Source organism: Nasonia vitripennis, chromosome 3 (assembly GCF_009193385.2).
Source record: "Nasonia vitripennis strain AsymCx chromosome 3, Nvit_psr_1.1, whole genome shotgun sequence".
Lineage (NCBI taxonomy): Eukaryota > Metazoa > Arthropoda > Insecta > Hymenoptera > Pteromalidae > Nasonia > Nasonia vitripennis.
In genome coordinates this window covers 5,917,102-5,938,820 of record NC_045759.1, presented here as the reverse complement: position 1 = coordinate 5,938,820, position 21,719 = coordinate 5,917,102, and the positions used below count along the sequence as shown (strand labels likewise).

General features: G+C 35.5%; 2 protein-coding genes across 12 annotated transcripts in view; one reads left to right on the top strand and one right to left on the bottom strand.

Annotated features, from left to right (window-relative positions):
* LOC100123596 (inositol 1,4,5-trisphosphate receptor) overlaps positions 1-16,134 on the top strand; it is a 34,075-nt gene extending 17,941 nt beyond the window's left edge. Inside the window, exons 10-42 of one of the 10 annotated variants that reach the window (XM_031926931.2) lie at positions 511-657; positions 736-1,037; positions 1,117-1,243; positions 1,317-1,492; positions 1,578-1,733; positions 1,810-1,960; positions 2,047-2,194; positions 2,450-2,476; positions 2,884-3,223; positions 3,339-3,504; positions 3,579-4,346; positions 4,416-4,667; positions 4,750-5,007; positions 5,463-5,477; positions 6,512-6,589; positions 7,149-7,269; positions 7,337-7,667; positions 7,753-7,864; positions 8,469-8,804; positions 10,371-10,488; positions 10,557-10,789; positions 10,856-11,000; positions 11,248-12,026; positions 12,105-12,254; positions 12,330-12,645; positions 12,716-12,888; positions 12,964-13,128; positions 13,211-13,391; positions 13,480-13,569; positions 13,659-13,819; positions 13,898-14,224; positions 14,316-14,477; positions 14,554-16,134. In XM_031926931.2, the coding sequence (XP_031782791.1) occupies positions 511-657; positions 736-1,037; positions 1,117-1,243; positions 1,317-1,492; positions 1,578-1,733; positions 1,810-1,960; positions 2,047-2,194; positions 2,450-2,476; positions 2,884-3,223; positions 3,339-3,504; positions 3,579-4,346; positions 4,416-4,667; positions 4,750-5,007; positions 5,463-5,477; positions 6,512-6,589; positions 7,149-7,269; positions 7,337-7,667; positions 7,753-7,864; positions 8,469-8,804; positions 10,371-10,488; positions 10,557-10,789; positions 10,856-11,000; positions 11,248-12,026; positions 12,105-12,254; positions 12,330-12,645; positions 12,716-12,888; positions 12,964-13,128; positions 13,211-13,391; positions 13,480-13,569; positions 13,659-13,819; positions 13,898-14,224; positions 14,316-14,477; positions 14,554-14,634 (7,092 nt within the window). In that variant the 3' untranslated portion in view covers positions 14,635-16,134. Of the gene's footprint in view, positions 1-510; positions 658-735; positions 1,038-1,116; positions 1,244-1,316; positions 1,493-1,577; positions 1,734-1,809; positions 1,961-2,046; positions 2,195-2,449; positions 2,477-2,883; positions 3,224-3,338; positions 3,505-3,578; positions 4,347-4,415; positions 4,668-4,749; positions 5,008-5,462; positions 5,478-6,511; positions 6,590-7,148; positions 7,270-7,336; positions 7,668-7,752; positions 7,865-8,468; positions 8,805-10,370; positions 10,489-10,556; positions 10,790-10,855; positions 11,001-11,220; positions 12,027-12,104; positions 12,255-12,329; positions 12,646-12,715; positions 12,889-12,963; positions 13,129-13,210; positions 13,392-13,479; positions 13,570-13,658; positions 13,820-13,897; positions 14,225-14,315; positions 14,478-14,553 lie in introns of all 10 variants that reach the window. The other 9 variants (XM_031926929.2, XM_031926930.2, XM_016983585.3 and 6 more) reach the window with 9 other exon arrangements.
* A 176-nt stretch (positions 16,135-16,310) lies between these two features.
* The window catches only part of LOC100679318, a 166,412-nt gene continuing 161,003 nt past the window's right edge, over positions 16,311-21,719 (bottom strand). For both annotated transcript variants that reach the window (XM_016984242.3, XM_016984241.2), the window contains 2 exons: positions 21,005-21,149; positions 16,311-20,925 (listed from right to left, as the gene is read on the bottom strand). In XM_016984242.3, coding sequence (XP_016839731.1) covers positions 20,724-20,925; positions 21,005-21,149 — 347 coding nt within the window. In that variant the 3' untranslated portion in view covers positions 16,311-20,723. The remainder of the gene's footprint in view (positions 20,926-21,004; positions 21,150-21,719) is intronic.

Here is a 21,719-nt window from a genome sequence, read left to right as displayed (position 1 = left end):
ATTTGTACTTTTGTGATCCAGGGATTGTAATGATTTCCATAGCTGATTTTTTAAATCTAAATTTTGTTAAAAAACGTATTTTGTGAAATTTTTTTCTAGGTTGACAGTTCTAAGTATCTAGAGAAGGTAAAACTAGACGACAGAGTAATTTTCAAAATTTTAACGAGTTGTGGGAACGTTCCTTTTTTGACTAACCCTCTTTTACGCTAATTCAAATGCGATGTTTAAAATAGCAATTTGGGAATATGTATAATTATGTCGCGATAACTTTATTTTTGTTTGTGTATTAATCACTTTATGTCGGAAAAACGTACACTTCGAACTGTATTAATTACAGTATTCACAGATTTATGACGATTACAGCGTCTAGTGTGATGACTTATAATATATTATACAGATTGTGATGACATTTTAAAACGATAATTTACATCGTGTTGTACTTCTGTAAATAAATTGGTGCATTTATTCAAAGATTCCAGGAGTTAGAAATAACGTACAAATATTTTACAGGCTCCGTTCTTAGAGTCAGCCGAAGGAGAGGGACCGTTTTTGAGAATCGAAGAACTGAATGATCCAAGACATGCGCCGTACAAATATATGTTTCGACTGTGTTATCGTATTCTTAGATTATCGCAACAAGACTATAGAAAGAATCAGGTGAATATTTGAATTCTAGAGGTATAAGCACTCGAAAATACACGCACTTTGATCTAACACGAATTGCATTTTTCTTAGGAATACATTGCCAAACACTTTGCTTTTATGCAAAAACAAATAGGTTACGATATATTGGCCGAAGACACTATTACTGCGCTTCTCCATAATAACAGGAAATTACTGGAAAAGCACATTACTGCTGCGGAAATCGAGACATTCGTTGGTTTGGTTCGAAAAAACATGCACAACTGGGAGTCGAGATTCTTAGACTATCTATCAGATCTCTGCATATCGAATAAGAAAGCAATAGCCGTTACTCAGGAATTGATTTGCAAAAGTGTCCTTAGCGAGAAGAACAAAGATATATTAATAGAGACTAGGTTTGTCAAGATTCGATTTATTCCGTTCAACGATATAGAAAATTGTCGTTACTTACGCAACAATGCAATTTTCTTTTAGCATGGTCAAGACTCAAGTAGAACTGGAAGCCGTGGTTATGAGTGATGATGTGCAGGAGAACGACGAAGAGCCACACATTACTATCATAGAGGAATTCGAAGTGTTTCTTATATGGAATGATGGAAATGTTAGTTGATAGTCGACTCACATAACGTACGGTCTATTTTTTAAAGCAGGAAATACATTTTTTTATTTTCCAGCGATCGATGTCTTTGAACGAGTTATCGAGGGGAGCGAAAATGGGCAACGTCGAAGATGCAGCGATATTAGATTATTACAGGCACCAGTTGAATTTGTTTAGTAATATGTGTCTTAATAGACAGTATCTAGCACTTAATAACCTTTCGCCGCATTTGGACATCGACTTGATTTTAAAGTAATTTCACCATTCAGTAGAAACTTGGTCATCAGTTAATGGATTGTTTAGCAAGATAAAAATTAAAATTCTCGTTACTTTTCAGATGCATGGAGGATGAGACTGTACCTTACGAGTTGCGAGCTTCGTTCTGTAGATTAATGCTGCATCTTCACGTTGATCGAGATCCACAGGAACAAGTTGTACCAGTTAAATATGCTCGGCTCTGGTCGGAAATACCATCGAAAATGAGTATTAACGAGTAAGTCTATAATAATATTGCTATGCTCAAGTTTTCCGTGATTTATGGTTTCATTGTTATTCTTGCAACCTTACAGTTACGATACTAATAAGATGCCAGATCAAAGCAAAGAGGCTGTTAGAGCGAGGTTTAGCTCTACAATAATGTTCGTCGAAGATTATTTGTGCAACGTAGTGGCAAAAATGTGGTCTTTCGCCGATCAGGAGCAAAACAAACTCACGTTTGAGGTATACACACACCGTTAAAATGTTTATACTAACTTGTCTGGTTGAACTCGGTTTACAAGCTTTAATGTCTTCATGAATCTTTTTAGGTCGTCAAATTGGCTCGAGACTTGATTTACTTTGGATTTTATAGTTTTAGCGATCTTTTAAGGCTGACGAAAACGTTACTTAATATATTGGACTGCGTCTCTGAGAACGAAGCGTCTGAAAGAAAAGTTCCAACCGGTGACATTGATTGTAAGTAATAATTTATCGATTTTTCGCAAGCAATATTTTTACAATTGAAAATACATGGAATGTACATAAATTATTGTATATCTTTAAATGTCCCAAAATGTCAATTTTAACTTCAAAACAAAATCATTACATCTAATCGTCTTATTAATTCCAAGTCCAAAGTCCAAAATATTTCAATTTATGCCATTGTATATACGTCCAAAGTAGATTTTAATCCATTCTTGTCGTTTAACTGTTTTAAACCATTTCATTCAGCCGAATCTGTGGAATCGGAGGATTCAGGTAATTTTGTAAATAGATGAAATCTTGTTTTTTTTTCTTTTTGTACAGTGAAACTATTTATTATTATGTATGCAACACTCTTAGTTAAAGCGCGTTTTCAATACTTCTGCTAAATAATAATTTTCTAAAATTATATAACATTACGATACAGAAAGAGCGCTTTAACTGAAACTTTCAAAGTTTTGGTCACCTCAAACATGTCTGTAAATATAATGATAAATTTCAAGCATATTACTTTGTTTCAGTTATGTTTTCTAGAACAATTTATTTAATTTTTGCACGTAGTACACTCGAAAGTGGGTCAAATATCATTATTCGATAGAAGTTTTAGATGCACATTCGAAATTAGACCATCTATAATGCCGATCGTTATCAGCCTCTGTACTAAGATTGCATCTGTTCGATAGCCGAAGGTGGAGTGCTTCGCTGCATCGGTGACATGGGCGCTGTGATGACGAATCTAACTCTAGGACCAGCCGGTCAGGTGATAGCAGGAACTTCGTCACCTCTGCCCAAAACTGCTGCTTCCGCTAAAAAAGAATATCCTCTGGTCATGGACACAAAACTCAAGATCATCGAGATTCTGCAGTTCATACTGGACGTCCGGCTAGACTACCGGATATCCTGTTTACTGTGCATTTTCAAGAAAGAGTTTGACGAGACCGAGAGAGCGTCCGGAGATGTGAGCCAGAAAGCTATCGATCTGGAGTCCATCGGTACACAAGCCGAGGGTATTTTTGGCAGCAGGTAAGAGCGCTGCCCGCTCTACCCATTGTGGTCCAGGCGGTGGTTGATAAAGACGAAAGTTCACTTATTGTTTTGGGTCGTATGATAATTTACGTTGCATGTGTTTGAATTCTAGTGAAGAGTGCGCGGCATTGGATTTGGACGGAACCGGTGGACGAACGTTTTTACGAGTTTTGCTTCACTTGGCTATGCATGATTATCCACCTTTAGTTTCTGGTGCACTTCATCTTCTGTTCAGACATTTTAGTCAGAGACAGGAAGTTTTGCAAGCCTTCAAACAGGTATTTAGAAGACTGAAAATAGTGTAATGAAAAATTTAAGTAGCTAACTTACACGCTTCTTTTGCGTATTACAGGTTCAACTTTTAGTATCGGACAGTGACGTCGAGTCGTATAAACAAATAAAGGCTGATTTAGACGTGTTGCGTCAATCGGTTGAAAAGTCCGAGTTATGGGTGTACAAGTCAAAAGCTACAGAAGAACATGCAAATAAGAAGAAGGGTAAAAGTAACAAAGAGGATGAGGATGAAGGTACGACTCCGAGAAAAACGCCTCCTCAGCTGTCGTCGATGGAAAAGAAAGGTTCGGCGATAGACTTGGACGTGGGCCCACCGCTGCACGCCGAACAGGCCGAAGAGTACCGTAAAATTCAGCAAATCTTGATTCGCATGAACAAGCTTTGCATTCAGACATTGCCTGGTGGCCAGGTGAAGCCGCGCAAGCACGAGCAGCGCCTTCTGCGCAACGTCGGCGTACACACAATCGTCTTAGATCTTCTGCAGGTGCCATTCGATGCTAAAGAAGATGTTCGCATGATCGAGCTCATGCGATTAGCGCACGATTTCTTGCAAAACTTCTGTCTAGGCAATCAGCAGAACCAGGTACTGCTCCACAAACAACTCGATCTCTTCCTCAACCCGGGCATCAGAGAGGCCCAGACCGTCTGCAGCATCTTCCAGGACAACTCGACACTCTGCAACGAAGTCAACCCGAAAGTCATACAGCACTTCGTGCACTGCATTGAGACACACGGCAAGCACGTACAATATCTCAAGTTCCTGCAGACTATCGTTAAGGCGGAAAATCAGTTCATCAGGAAGTGTCAAGAATTGGTTATGCAGGAGGTAAGTTTCTATAGTGCTTTCGCATTTTTTAAACTGACTTTTACGAGGTGTATATATTTTGGTCAACAGTTGGTCCAAGCGGGTGAAGATGTGCTGGTTTTCTATAATGACAGAGCGTCTTTCAATCACTTTGTCGAGATGATGAGGTCGGAGAGACATCGAATGGACGAAAGTAGTCCGTTGAAATATCACGTTGAGTTAGTCAAATTGCTGGCGTGTTGCACGATGGGCAAAAATGTAAATACTGAAATCAAGTGCCATAGTCTTTTACCTCTGGACGACATTGTTGCCATGGTATCACATCCAGACTGTATACCAGAGGTCAGCTCATCTTTTTTATCCAATTCACCGTATTTATGTTCATCTATAAGTGGTTACATGAAAATTAATGAAAATTTCGCAGGTGAAGGAAGCGTATATCAATTTTTTGAACCATTGCTACATCGATACGGAAGTCGAAATGAAAGAGATCTACACGTCGAATCACATGTGGTCTCTCTTTGAAAAATCTTTTATAGTCGACATGGGACTCATAGCGACGGCCACCCACGACCGCGAACATGCCGATACTGCTCTTGAGAATTACGTTACCAACTGCCTCATGAGTATTATCACAACATTCTTTAGCAGTCCGTTCTCCGACCAGAGCACAACAGTCCAGGTAACAACTTCAACGCTATCAAATTCTGGGTGATTTGAACGAAAAATTTCTACCAGCCTTGTCTTCTACAGTTAATACGCTATTTCTCTGATTTCATTGACTCTCCATATTCTTCGATCTGTATTCATTATTCCTCTTCTGTACAAGACAAGCTTTATACATACTGATATTGCATTAGAAACTTATTTCTCGGTATTTATTTATTGTTTTCAAAAGAACTATTTAGGGATCGACTAAGAGTTTTCATTCAAAAATATAATCGTCGAATAATTTGTTATTCACAAGACAATTTAAATTAACGCCATTCATACAACTGTTACGCGTGAATAACATCAAGTCCATTGCATACTTAATAAGTTCAATAATCAATCAATCAATAATAATTAAAAATAACATGATTCATTCTAATGACATATGAAATTTAATTTGCATTTTGCCTTGCTTCACAATCGAAGTACATCATACTCGAGGTAATTTAATACTGGAAATCAAGGAAAAGAGTGGACTTAGATTAGCAAATAGTGGCATAGATTAATGTGAGCCAGTTCAGCAGTAAATTTAAGATATATGATGTATTCGCACTAGCAAATGTTTTATACAAAAAAGAAATTTAGTTTTTATACATGTCGATCCGTAATTGTATTTATTTGCACTAAATCTATTGTTCTTATTTAAGTTGTCGCAAACAAAGTTATAATAGCGCTTCTGATTCTCTTGAATATAATTGTTGATTGGTCGATCGTATAGGTATTTTTGGATGTACTCATGAAGTAATTTCTTTTTAATTTATTAGATTACACTTGTACAGCGGCATATGGTTCTTCGCTTTGCATGGAAAATATGAGAAAGAATGCGTCGCATTAACCAAGCATACTTAACAATAGTTAGAATATTAGCATAGTAAAAACATAACTCAAAATAATTTAGTCACAGGAAAACGACTATTTCGTGCGCAAATGTAGTTTTTCTATATTTAATGTAGAAAATGTAATATGCATTGATAAACTGTCCTGATTCACGAGCACAAACATCTAGCACAATGCAGGAATTATTTTATCAGTGCATATGTGTAGGTTTTGGTATAATTGCTACACTACTGCTTTTTAGTTAATTCGTTACTACGTGAAAATAATACCGTAAAAATTTAATCATCGCTTGAAAGACTTCATTAATTGATTTCGATTGATACTATAAATTTAACAAACTATACTTCCAATGACATTCTACATCTCTAACATTCTATATCACAACACTAACAAATACCCTCAAACCCCTGCTAACAAATAAAACAGGAAACGACAAAGCTTAACAACCCCGAATGGACGATCGCTTGGTTAATGCGAAGCCCACTAGTAGCATGTTCTGTGTGTGTTTTTGGCATGACCGCATCGGGCGTTTACTTTCATATCTCGACTACTACCACTACTACCACTACCACTACTACTACTACTACTATTGCTGGGTCTGTAAAATGGTACACATACGTGGTGTTGGGTTTCGATAGAAACACCTGCACGAAGCCAGGCTCTATTGGAACATGAAGGATTACGACCGTAGCAGTGATACTAATTTCACTGACTATGTAAGTATGCACCGCGATCGAAGACTATCATATACTTACACTTTTATTACACGAATCTATAACTACAGTTATAAATATATATTCTGCACGAATGGCATGACTATTACAGATTTAACGGTAGCGCGCATATTGCAGGAGTCATTGCAATCATATAGTTATGCTACAATTTTTATTATGCTTTTGTTGTCAAGTCTCAATATTTTATGGAAAATGTAAATACACAAATTGCCAATCTCAAGGTCTGTGAAAATTATAAATACACGCAATTCGTCATGTGTCGATATTTCATGGAATTTGTATATACACAGAAGTTAAAATAAGAATCGTTTTGCACATTATATATGATGGTAGCTTTTAATGGGTATAATACTTTAATGAAGATTATAAATAAAAATAATATCCTCATCAATCAAAAATAATACATTTTCTCTATGTTCTCGGTAGAAAATGAATTAACTCTCTTCAAAAGCTTAAAAAATCTGTATTCAGGGTCTTTTAAATTATATGTTTGCGAGTACAAGAAACAACGTTTTTTCATTCCTACTATTTCACTCGACAGACAAGGCAGCCCATATTCGTCCAACTGCTTCACGCGGCGTTTAAAGTGTCCCAGTGCGTCTGGCTGAACGCAGGTCAGCGATTCAGCGTTGAAAACTGCATCCGTACACTCTCAGATGTTGGTTAGTATATCTTTTTTGTTATTCGTTGAACATTTAATTGTATACTAAAAATTATGCTCACCTTTAGCCAAAGGAAGAGGAATTGCCATCCCTACCGATCTAGAGAGTCAGGTCGCCTCGATGTTCAACAAGGCCGCGATGCTCAGCAGACAGACGAGCAAGTGGTTACAGGCGGCAAAGCAGCCCAAGATCGAGCGAAGCCAAAGTCAGTTGATGCGACTCGACCGTAGCATCATCGAAGGGTTGCAAGATATCGTGTCGTTACTCGAGGAACAGCTTAAGCCATTGGTGCAGTCAGAGCTATCTTTGCTGGTTGATATACTGTACAGGCCGGAGCTGCTCTTTCCCGTGGCAACCGATGCGCGAAAGCGATGCGAGAATGGCGGTTTCATACGGAGGTATAGTTTGTATAACAAACATAAATTTTACCCAAAAATATATATTTTCTTTTAATCAAAAATATTCCCTTGAAACAATTTTCAGATTAATAAAGCACACGGAGAAGCTACTGGAGGAGAAGGAAGAGAAGCTGTGCGTGAAGGTGCTACGAACCTTGCGCGAAATGATGGCGATAGATCCAGAGTACGGGGAAAAGGTCAGTAGTCAAGCTTACAGCGCATGCATGTAAGCTGAGTTGATTCGATCAGCGGTTTATGATTCATGGAGAGGGAAATTAAACTGCATATATACGTACGTAGTTAAAGGGAGTATTCGGTCTTTTTATAATCGTATCATCGGTCGTACCATCATCTCGCAACACGTCCTGTCTAAAATGTCCACATAAATGTACTCACGCATCTAATTTTGAGATGATTGCACGCTGAGCGAAGTGAATCTGTAATAATTTCGAAAGAGCGCAAAAAGACCGAATGCTCGGCACCATTTATATCACCACTATTAGGCGAAATCAGAATGCATCTTATATACATAGAGAGTTCCAAAGTTTCTTCTTTTACATGGCTGAAAAACATTAACATATAACGTTCTTTAAAAGTCAAGCTAAAGCATCGACAAGCAGCATTAACTTGTTATATCCCGGCGTTCGATTATCACTGTTATTGTTCCCGTTGTTCTTGTTCAATCAAATTATATCACACAACTATAATACCGAACGAAAAATCCGAGAGAGAGTGCGGCCGCGGTGAGTAGCAGACCAGTAGAGCTAGATTTGTAGATAAAGGTGTTTTCATGCTGCGAAGAACGAGGACAGCCTGTGCTGCTCCGATATTGCTCAAAATGCGCCTCCGACACCGGCGGTCCAGCCAGAGCCAGAACCGGCTTCGACGATCGCGTCCGAAGAACAGCCTTCGCGAGAGATTACAGCCGAGACTAACGACAGCGGCTACTTTTCACCGGTTGTTGGTGACGGTGGTGGTGGTGGTGGTAGTAGTGGTGGCGGAACTAGTGCTGAAGGGTCTATTACTGGCGACGAGCTACAGCAACAGGAACGGGTAATCAACAAGTTACAGCAGCAGCAGCCGCAACTGACACAACAACAACAACAACAACAACTGCCTAGAATTCCAGTCGATAAAGTTGATTATGTTTAAAATATCTTTACTATATAATACTGCGATTACAAAAGAACGTACGCAATGTATTACCTATACGCATAAGCGAGGCACGATACATATTATATATTTCGACTGTACAGTTTTTTCTCATTTTATACTGTTCTTTATTGTCGTACATTTTTTTGGCTCAATGATATTTTTGTTGGTATACCGCTCAACGAGTATACTGCTGCAGTCGCGAAGACGAGCGATTATACGAGCTCACTTTGTCGTGTATTCTTCTGTGATTTGCGAAATTCGCTGTATGTCGGCATCTGTTTTTTTGTTTCCTTCTTTCCCTTGCCATTATCATGGTAGAGCTGCGAATTTTTCCAAGAGTTCCTTTCAGACGTGCATGTGCGAACTCGCTTTGGGGCTGCTAAAAGTCGCCTACGCCCTTCGCTATATATGTATGCTCATGTTTGATTATGTTTTGGTGTGAAAAGCTGTGTAAAATCAGTGGCCATATTCATTTGTTTTTTTTTTATAACGCATTCTTTATTTACTTTTATAATCTTGATTTTGCTAAAATATATTTTAATAATTAGCAAACATTTTTTCAAATATTTTTTTTAATATAACTCGATATTTCTCGCGATGAGTCGATTTTTATTTTTTCAAAGACTAAAATTAACATTGATGTTTTTATAAATTTAACGAGTAATCACTTCTTTACAGTATTCGGTAATTTTGTATTTTTACACAATTTTTGTCAAGAATAATTTTGGCGCACCTTGAACAACCACTTCTCACAAAAACATTTTCAGCAGTTTGCATAAATTTATTTAGACTTTTTCTTTAAGACATTACGTTAGAAAATAAGTTTGCATGTTATGTAGGGCTAATTTTAGCTACATTTGTAGGTATGTTTATGTATGCCTTGTGAACATTTCTGTGTGCAATCTTACAAATAATTGTTTATCGATACGTAAGTTGATGATGTACCAATACACGGTGAAGATTATTTTAACCGTAAGCTATAATTTCTAAAATAAGAAGTATTTTAGCCTATAACTTGTCATGTGTGTATAGCAGTGTATTTATCTCTTTTTTCATATGATTTTGTGCAACATCTTTTTTTTTTGTATATGAAACATACAAATTTTATAACATAATATAAAAAGTACATATCCCCGAATAATCACATAAAGTACTATAGCTTACATAATTACACGACCAAAAGATAAAACTATACAATTTTTTTAGTACGCGCACATGTACATAATAGCAATATGCATTTTGAAAGTAGTAACAAATTAATAGACCCATTTTTTCCAACTAATTGATATTGTGAAATAAGCTCAATGTAATTAACTTAAAAATCGCTATGCAGATTGCCGCAAAGTGCTACTCGAATTGTGCATATAACTGTCATATTAATTTTGTTTAGAATTTTTGAGCCAACTAGTTTTTTTCTAGAATCGTAAATCGATACCCGTCCACTTGTAAATAAATGAAAGTTCGAATTTGCCATAGCAGTGTGATTGGTACATCAGAATAGTAATAAATTTTCTAGCAGACAAAACTGAGATACTTTCCTTTTCATAGGGAGAATCGTTGCGAAACAATTTGCTGGCGCGATACTTTGGCAAGAGCTTCCTTCAAAAACCGGAGAATGTGGATATCGGCGCACCTTGTACAATGCCGGTCACGCATGGACCAGGAGGTAAATTTACTTTTCTCATTTCTCAATGTAAGACATATGAGCGTCTAATCCAATCATCAATTTTCAAGCAAAAATGCTCAGCCGTGCTGGTCGAACGTTGCACGAAGTTCAAAGTCATCTCGACCGGGAAGGAGCATCGGATCTCGTCGTGGAGTTGGTGATCAAGAGTGTGCATTCGCCAAGCATATTCGTCGAAGCTGTGGAATTAGGGATCGCTCTGCTGGAAGGCGGAAATCCCATTATTCAAAAAAGCATGATCACGAAACTCATGGGTGGCGATCTAAGTCAATCGTTCTTTAAGGTATGTTCAAATACTACTTGCACACATTGATTCGTATGTGTTTTAACGTTAATAATTTTTGTTTAGGTATTTTACGATAAAATGAGAGATTCTCAGCAAGAGATTAAAGCAACAGTCACTGTCAATACCTCGGACATGGCAGCCAAAGCTCATGAAGACAAAGCTCACGAAGCTAAGGAGCTTGAAAAAGTTTCGAAGAAAAGAGCTTCAGGTAAAGGCTGATTTTTAATTATAAAGTTTAAGTATTAATTTTGATCACAATTACTTGCCACTTTTTTTATAATTTGCCTAGTTTTTCAAACATCCCCAATTATTCAAGTTCGGCACACTGACACACACGTTATAATTTGCTTATTTCCGTTTTATTTTTTCTTTACGTTCTTGCAAAATCCTTGGTTCTGCACATAAATGGCTCACCCCTGGGAAAACAGGCAAACCAAACGGCATTGTGATAACAGAGGATCTACGCAACGAGCTGAGCGTCGAGAATGCCTCGACAGCCCAAGCGTACGCTGCGGTGCGCAATCTGGCTCCCGTAGAAGACATCGCCGGAAATCCGGCACTGCACAGTGCTCTCGAGGATATGCTTGCGGAGAAGCAAGAGAGACACCGAGCGGGCTCAGGTGCCGAGCGTGACGAGGCTCAGCTCAACGCCAAAGTTCTCGTGATGCAGCCGATTCTGCGTTTCCTTCAGCTGCTGTGTGAAAACCACAACCGCGAACTTCAGAACTTCCTTCGGAATCAAAATAACAAGACCAACTTCAATCTTGTCTCGGAGACGCTTATGTTCCTCGATTGTATCTGCGGATCGACGACTGGTGGTCTTGGTCTTCTTGGGCTGTATATCAATGAGTACAACGTTGCGTTGATCAATCAGACACTAGAAACACTCACCGAGTATTGTCAGGGTCCCTGTCATGACAACCAGAATTGCATCGCCACGCACGAGTCGAACGGTTTGGACATCATTACGGCTCTGATATTGAATGATATTAACCCACTGGGCAAGTCCCGCATGGACCTTGTGCTCGAACTTAAGAACAACGCGAGTAAGCTTCTACTTGCCATCATGGAGAGTAGAGGTGACAGCGAAAACGCCGAGAGAATATTGTACAATATGAACCCAAAACAACTGGTAGATGTGGCTTGTACAGCGTTTCATCAGGAATCTCTTGACGATGACGCTGATGCCGACGACTCGTCGAATGATGGGGACGATGCAGTTTCACCCAAAGAGGTAACGCGATTATGTTTCTGGTAACTTTGGTTAGCTTGTTTATCTACATGTAGGCTAATCTATTTTAACGTTCGACAGGTAGGGCACAACATCTATATTCTTTGCCATCAGCTGGCTCAGCACAATAAGGAGCTCGCATCATTGCTCAAACCATCAGAGCAAAGTTCCGCGGATCCAAAGACTAACAAGGCGTTGCAGTACTACGCAACTCACACAGCACAAATTGAAGTAAATTATTTTTAGCTTGTTAATGAAATATTACTCGAGGCCCGAATTGAGACATTCATTCTCGAATTATTGTAGATCGTAAGACATGACAGAACCTTGGAACAGATCGTATTTCCGATACCGGAGATTTGCGAACTCATTACGCACGATACGAAAATTCGGGTTCTCCACACGGCTGAGAGAGACGATCAAGGGTCAAAGGTTTCAGACTTTTTTGAGAGAACGGAGGACATGTTTAATGAGATGAAGTGGCAGAAGAAACTCAGAGGACAGCCTATGTTGTTCTGGGTCAGCAGTTACATGTCTCTGTGGAGCAACATTCTATTCAACTGTGCAGTTCTTATAAATATTATTGTTGCGTTTTTCTATCCATTCACCGACAACGTACCAAGTAAGTATCATTCAAATTTTTTATTTCTTAAATTACCTGCAGTCAATCTTACTTTTAAAATTCATTACAGAACTAAATTCTCATGTGTCCGGTCTCATTTGGACATGTATGATCTCGTCAGCGGCGATCGTTTTATGTTTAGGCAAGGAATCTGCTGTGCGCACATTAGTTCTGGCAACGATATTAAGATTGATTTTTTCGATGGGTCCCGAACCAACGTTATGGTTACTTGGTTTTCTCACAGTAATATCATACATAGGATCAATTATTTCCCCTTAATTCAACGAGTTGATTTTAATTCTTGACTTATTGTTTTAGGTCGCCTTCAAAGTAGTACATCTCATTAGTATAATAGGAAATCAGGGTACTCTAACCAAAAATTTAGAACAAATAGTAACTAACGTTGAGTTACTTTACCACATATTGTATTTAATATTTTGTGTGCTAGGAATATGTATGCATCCTTTCTTCTTCTCAGTTCTTGTAAGTTTCTTTCTTGTATAGTACTTATGCACAATAGTAATGTTTTACGTTTACTAGAAATCCAGAATTTTTTTTGTTACAGTTGTTTGATGTAGTATATCGCGAAGAAACGTTATTAAATGTCATAAGATCCGTCACGAGAAATGGAAGGTCTATTATACTCACAGCGGTCCTAGCATTGATTTTGGTGTATATGTTTTCAATCATTGGCTATATGTTCTTCAAAGATGACTTTTTGGTTAGCGTTGATGAAGAAATTATATGTAAGTAATTCATTATTTATATCATTACATTTCCAAGACTGATTACTTACTTACTGCTATGTAAAATGGTTTATTGGTATTTTTGTAGCATCTGCCGCAGAAGAGATGATGGGTAGTTGTACAAACGAAAATCAACGCTGTGATGTTACTGAAACAATATCAAGATTAACTAAAAGAGGTATTTATTTTGGCAGTCTAAATTTATTTTGTGGCGATTTTTTTATATTTTCATTCTTATACCAAAATTGATACATTTTTTCAACACAGATGATGCAGATTTGATTCCTAGTGGTGAGGTAGTCAATGTTGGCGGAGAACTAAAAGAACGAGCTTGCGATTCACTTATAATGTGTATTATCACTACGTTAAATCAAGGTTTGAGAAACGGAGGAGGTATAGGTGACATTTTAAGAGCTCCGTCAAGCACAGTAAGTTTTACTGCAATTTTGTAAAACATCAACACTAATTATAAAAAACTAATTAAAAAAAATTATTGTTTAAATTAGGAGCCTCTATTCGTTGCACGAGTGGTCTACGATTTGCTCTTCTTCTTCATTGTCATTATTATTGTTCTGAATCTGATTTTCGGTGTTATCATCGATACGTTCGCCGATTTGCGTTCCGAGAAACAACAAAAGGAACTCATTCTTAAGAACACGTGTTTCATCTGTGGCCTGAATCGTTCAGCCTTCGATAACAAGACGGTATCTTTCGAAGAGCATATAAAGCACGAGCACAACATGTGGCATTACTTGTACTTCATCGTCCTGGTCCGCGTGAAGGATCCGACCGAATTTACCGGACCCGAATCCTACGTCTACATGATGGTTAAGGTAAAGGGCTCATAGAGCTTGGAGGGATTATTTCGAGAAAAATTGGACATTGAGAGTGTGAGCAACCTCTAAGCTCGGTGTACTTTTACAGGATCGAAATCTAGAGTGGTTCCCACGGTTGAGAGCTAAGTCACTGGCGGCTGATGAAGGCGAGGGAGAGCAAGTGGAGTTAAGAAGCCTTCAGTCACAGCTAGAGATGACTCAATCACTAGTCAAATGTTTGTCCCAACAGTTGACCGAACTTCGAGATCAGGTGAGAAACGAATACAGCTCTTTTTGACTATTGCAAAGTTTCACAAATTTTCGTCATAACGAAGTGCATTTTTTAGATGACGGAGCAGAGAAAGCAAAAACAGCGATTGGGGCTTTTGAATTCTGCATCGGCATTCCTTCACAATGTACCCTCGTAAATTAGGTTAGCTTTTACTTATCTTCAAGGCTCAACATTGTTAATAAAAAATAAATCCATACGAGGTAAAATCGGGAAAATTTGTTGGGAAACACAGCAGTTTTTTCTGTATGGGTTAATCAAAAATATCAAATGTATAGATCCAGGACACACGCAATGAACACACATTTTGAAAGTAATTATAGTGGCGTAGTATGTTTCGGTGTATAAAATAATTAAAGAGAAACGTGCAACGCGCATTGCAATTATGCATTAGTAACTCATGCTATTAATGATTATTGAAATTCTCGCTGTGAAAACCTCAATATTTTGTTACTTTCTGAAAAAAAGTGACAAATCACAAAAATTGCATACAAATTTTAGAAATATAGACTATTGCAAAATGGAGAATTATTGTATAAACTCATTATACTTATCATGGTTGAAAGTCATGAAAACTTAGTACTTAGAGATATTAAAAGTTAATTTGTTATTAAATCAGAGAACCAGATGTTTTTAAGATGAATTTAAAGTGTTTCTTTCTACACATACGTGTGTTCTATTGAACTTTATTAAAATAATCGTCATATAAATACTATGCCGATAATATAATAAGAAAAAAATATAATATTAATAAGAAGGTAATGATTGTGGAAATATATATTCAAAGCTGTAAAATCAGCTAATAAAGTTTCTTATTTCATTTTTTTAGCTTCAGGAATCTCAAATATGTCTTGTTGTAATAGATAAGAAATTTTATGAAAGTATATTAAATATAAATATATTATCAATTTTCGTCGATCGAAGATTTTTAAGTCTGTTAAAGAAGGTCTCCATTATTGCGTACGTATACTGTAAAAGATTCGACAATCGTTTATACATTCATGTTTTCGTGCATCGCACCAAAAACTTGTTAGGAATCATTTTTCTTCATTCGATGAAGTAAATATTATAAACGAGTTATATTGTTATCTTTTTTAAACAATTTATGTATGTATATTAGTATTTAGATGATTAATCATGCATTCTATTCAAGGCGACAAAAGTTAATATAACACGGTACTGTATTGTACAAATTTTAGGATATCATTTAAAAGTTTAAATAATTACAAAATTTGAGAATATTATTATTTAAAAATATATTTTTTTAATAATAAAGTATTTTGTTTAAATCATCACTCATAGTTAGAAACGTGATTATAAGAGCTTAATTATTTCAAAAGTTTTTAACTCATGGGTTTGAAGTCGTTGATATGTAATACTAAAATTTTAATTTTCATCGTCGTTAATTCTTCCCAGCATAGGCAATCGTTTAATAATTTGTTAAAATGTAAATAACAATGTGTATCCAGTCTGAACCACACTTACAAATATTTATAAAGATTATTAGTGTAGATTTTTCTTATTCTTAAAAATTTGTGTCTCTATATTTGCCATCTTCATATACATTTTCTTTGTGTGAATGATTGTATAACTCTATAAAAATATTTTCAATAAACAAGAAGTACTTTTCAGTCTGTAATAATGTATGCACCTTCGTAGAAAGATATTTAGAATAATATTTAGATTTTTTTTTTAAATCGTTGAATAAATAATGTTTTTGTACAAAACAATAGAATCATTTTTAATACATATTTTATTTCCCTTTTAAAATAATTTATAAGGATATTAAGGTAAGTGAGAAAAAGGCAATAAAAATTAGTGCTTCATCTCATTTTATTTATTTTTCTTCATTATATGAAACAATTGACTATTTATTGTGACTTAGATACACACGTCTAATACGTACATATAACATATATTTGCTTTCGGAGGATCAGACCGTGTCTTGAAAGATTGAAGATGCGTATACATTCCTATTTTTTTTATTCGAACGCAAAATAAATTTATTATTACTCAAGATTAAAGTAGACTTAAAAAATTAAGAAAAAATACATTTTAGATAAATGAATACAAAAATTTCTTGTTCTGCACATGAAGGAATTTAAAATCTGAACTATAGTATATATTTTTCATATATTTTTACCTTCATCGTCTACGAATTTAACAAAGTAAAGAGTTCTTATCTTAGAAATTTGGCAGTTAAAATATCGAAACTTGTCTTTGCTATTTTTCACATCATAGAATAGCATGCACGACGGAAAATTAAACAAAACCGCTATGTGCAAAATACGCTCATACAGCGTTGATTCGTCTATACGTTTCTTGTGTTTAGTTACCTGGACACTTTCATCACTGTTTTGACGAGGTCGACGAGTTGGGCCATTTTAGTTGTTTTTTTTTCGCTTTTGAAAGTTTCGTATTTTTAATGTTGTTTTTGCCAAACCCGCTTTTTGTCCTAAAGGGAAATATTTTTTACGTTTAGTTATAATGATAAATAATCAACTAATGAGAAATATTTTTTCTCTTAGTTTGACAATCAGTCTGATAAATCTGTTAAGTTTTTAAAACTCTATCCGAATCTTATTTTTTAGAAGACAATATCTTATGACGAAGATGTAATGTGAGTATAATAATCTCGAATTAATATAATACTTAAGAAATTAATTTTCTTCTGAAATAAATCGGGTACAAAATATACTTATTTGTTATTGATTTACGTTTATAAATCTACTTAACTCAAATTCTGAATCTGTGAGAACTGTTTACAGCTTTATGAAATTTCAGGAGTTTGTAATTTCTCCTGATAGATTATTCCGATGCCTCGATGGAATCGTGAGTTGCATACCTAACCCATAGGAAAACTGAATGATTGATATGTCATAGTGCGATAGCATCCCTTTGGACGAAGATACATTGCCAAAGCGTTTTCTGACTCCTTCATGTTTGGCATGCACGTGACATTCATCCAGCAATTCGATTTGAACAATTATAGAACTAATATATTATTATATTTCTGAATAAAAAAGAAAAAAGATTCGGATAAAGTTTAGGCCATTTTTCGAAATCATTTGTGAAGACATATCAGATTTCAGCATACATCATTCTAAAATACGCACTCAACAGCTTTTTCACATAAAAGTGACTTTGGACGAATAGTGATAAAATTGAAGAGGTAGCGGAGTTTATTATGGAAAGTGAAACGTAGCATTGCATTCTAATGTATTAATTACATCCTCATGCATTAAATGCAAATCTTTGAATATGACTTTTTAATGAGGAAAATGACATTTTTACTACAAATATATAATAAAGCCTTTGTGAAGCTGTTAACAACCTAGTTTTTGTTTCATATTAATAGAACAAGGCTATTGCTTCTATATTTTTCAAGTTTTATGCGAGTGATAGAATTAATCATCAATAATATTAGTTTGAAAACACACATTCAAATTTAATTTCTTATAAAAATTTAATATTTACATTTGTACAATATGCAGACGAATATATGTCTATTAAATGTAATAATAATCTAACATGAATTCGATTAAAATTTTTTGGCATTATTGACGTGTATTTGTTTATCTTGTCCTAAGAAAATCAAGTTATACATAATTAACTACGTTTCACTTTTCATATAAATACTTTGAACGCTCATGCCCTCATTATCAGATGATAGTGCAACTACCACGTCTACGCGGTCTCGATTCTTGCATATGAAATATTTAATACTTTTTTCTTGAAAATGTTGCAAAAGGATTCGCTTATTTATAACTACATACAGCTTAAGCATAGAATCATTCATTTGAAATGTTTTCTTTTGAACACTCATTTTATAGTAGAATAAGAGAAGAATAAATTAACTGATTACATCACATATTCATATCGATTTTATTAGCGTAAAATATATTAAGAAAACATTTTTAAATAATATAATAATAATTCTGTGCTTAAGATGTTTTTCCATTGTTGTATTCGATCGCTGGCTTATTAGATTCGTTTCTTATTTCACAATTTTTTATTAACCCTTCTTATTTTATTAACATTCTCCTTAAAAGTTAAGTACATATAATTAGTTCAGTATCTAGTGTTCCTTAGCAATAATCAATAAGTTGTATTATCGACCAATCATCCAGAATAGCTTTTATGTTGGTCAACAAAGGCTTTCTATAACAGTTGCTAATAATTAATTACCATTATTTCATATAAAATTATTATCATCATAATATTAACTTTAAAGATATAGCATTGAAGGAAACTTAATGTATCAGAATTATTATTACCCATGGAAATTTTTACGATTGTCTACGCTGAGAACAAAAATCGTTTAAATAAAAAAAAAGCAAGAAAGTTTAAATAGAATCATCAAATAATAAATCAGGTATAAATTATAAACATCGTAAAAGAACTAAACTGATCAGTCATCAAAAATTTACATAAAATTTTTTTCTCAGCGTCTCTGGTCGGAAAAAGAATAAACGATTAGCGATTCTGGACAGCAATCGAGTAAGTTAACAATAAAATCGAGAGCTGCTTTCAAGCAGACGAAGCTCGTTCGTTAAAATACATTTTTCTCATAATCTCGCTTATAAACACTTATCATAACAGTCGATTTTTCATCGTCTTTGTTATTTATTTTACAACAATAATTCCGTGCTGCCTTAATCTCTAAGTTCATTGTATTTTGTACAAACGCTAATATTTCATCATATTTTTGTACATTTGTCTAATAATAGTTGAATAACTAGCGATGCCATGGAAGTGCAAAACAAAACTTTTTTTGTGTATAAAAAATGCCTCTTACGCTAAAATTTGTTTAGAAACTTCATATAATTTTAAATATCATTTTTATTAAAATTATAAAAAGTTAGAAAACAATTTTTATTTTAAAGTAGCATTATTTATATATTTTTTAGTGTTTTTAAACGAAATAGTTTTAGGTCGGTCCATTTTAATATTGCCGACTCTTCATGGTAAACTGTAAGTTAAGTAAATAACTTGATATACTCATTTTGTTTACTGTAGCATTAAGCTTAAGAATTACGTTATATATACTTTAGATGATTTACTTACAGGTTTATTTACATTTTCTTTTTTCAATGAAATGAGGATGAGACGATTAACATATAATTTATAAGAGATTGGTTCAACAATGACTTTATGAAAGTTCCTGTCGAACGCGAGCTATTCTTATCTTAAAGTAATATTTTAGTTATTACATTTTTGGTACAAAAATAACTATAATAGTTAGTATTTTTCATATTCAATTCATATATAATTAATAAAAATGTTTAATACTCACCAGCTTAATGGATTTTTACATCAATCGTCAACATAAATTTATATAACATATACAAATTATTTTTACCATTTCAAAACGTCTGCATAACATGTGGTTTGCAATTAGTGATGGATCTCTACTGTCTTACATTGTTTACGTATTAAACTTATTATTCTTAGTGTATACTCCATCTGACTAGTTTAGTAAGTGTATTTCGTTTATGAAAACGCTGTCCTCATAGGATTTATTGTTTAAATAGAGCTTTTATACAATGATCTTTGAAAGAAGCCTGCCAATTCCAAATTTACATTAAACTCGTGTGGTTTCAGATCGTCGCCAACTAATTTTTCAAAAGTCGGTTATCAAATTCGAATAGATTGACTTTTATTAATATTCTACCTGCGATTACACAACTAGATAAAGAAGAATTAATCAAATCAAAACCTCATAATTTACTATTTTACAAAATAAATAAGATATACTAAGTATCTTTGATAGAGTTAGATAACAAATCTCATTGTGTCGTTGATATAATATAGAAACCATAAAATCTATTGGTTAGGATAGCTACAAAATATACTTCTAATATCATTTTCGTTGTGTATAAAAGTCATACAATCTATTCAAAAATAGCCTTTGCTCATCCACGCATCAATAGCATAACCTGAAGTCGAGAATATTTCCTGGCAGTCGATTGACCATCACTGCGTTATCAAAATATTTTACAAAGATGATTTTCCCTAATTCCGAACTTGTTAGTTCTTCCCGTTTAGCGTTGACGCGTCTAAAAATAAGTAAAACAAAAATAATCACGTCAACTTAGTCCGCGAGAGTCTTTTTAACACCTGCAAGTCCAGGTCGCTCTCATTCGGAAAACCATCAATCGAGTCTTGAAGCTGCATGTTCAGCTACGCTATGTACAGACCGAGTAGATAGAAATCGTTGTAGCTTGATCAGGTGGTCGCGAGACGCAGAAGCATCGCCAGGAGGCAGCCGATCGGCGACGCAACAAGGCTTCTACCCGAAGCGCTTGCCATGGCAACGTTGATGATCGAATTCATGGAGTGCCTATCTCGGGTGTTTCTCGTTGAGTTTGCAGGGATATTTCGCCATTTCAGAACGTACTGCGGTGCCGTTCGGCCGAGAGCTTGCAACCTGTGAAGGAGGTATAGTCGAGGTTGAGGAGATTCATGGAAAATTGCATTAAACGATTTTGTCGAAAGAAGAGACTCACTTGACCATGACCGCACGTATATCCTGGGCAATAGTAAAGTTTCTTGCGATATCTCGAGGACAGAACGTGTACAGTCTCGGACCATCAGCGATTCTGGTCGTTCTGTTGTACTCCTGGACTGTGATGTTCCAAGCAGTGCACGGCCCTGTGAATAAAACGTTCGAATCAGAACCGAAACATCTCCCATCCGGAATTTACTCGTCGAAGCTACTTTTCGAGCTAGCTCATGCACGAAATATATGCAAAATAGCTTCAGCACAAAGCAGCCAACCTCCTGACTTCTCAAGACAAAGCTTGACTCTGTATTTTGTTGCAGTGCAAAGTGTCGGCCCTTTGAAAACTTTCAAGATGCAAAAGTCTATGCAGTATGAAGGCCTTTTTTATTTGTCATCGCGAGGCTTTGTGCGGTTGTTGTATTTCGCGAAATTCTTTTGCCGAGGCTACACGAGCCTGGACAAATCTTCTGCGGCCTGTGAGGCTTTAATACGACGACCCAGTTTACGTCCGGATTATTTTTTAGTTTGTGCTGTTCTCTCTCTCTCTCTCTCTCTCTCTCTCTCTCTCTCTCTCTCTCTCATTCTTTTTCACTTGTCATTCTCGTTTTGTCCATTGAAAGAGGGAAACGTCTCGTCAACGGTTGAACGGCGTTCACATAATATAATGGAAAGACTTGTTGAGAAATTCGTGCTTTGTTGAACATTCTGTGAACGGTCTA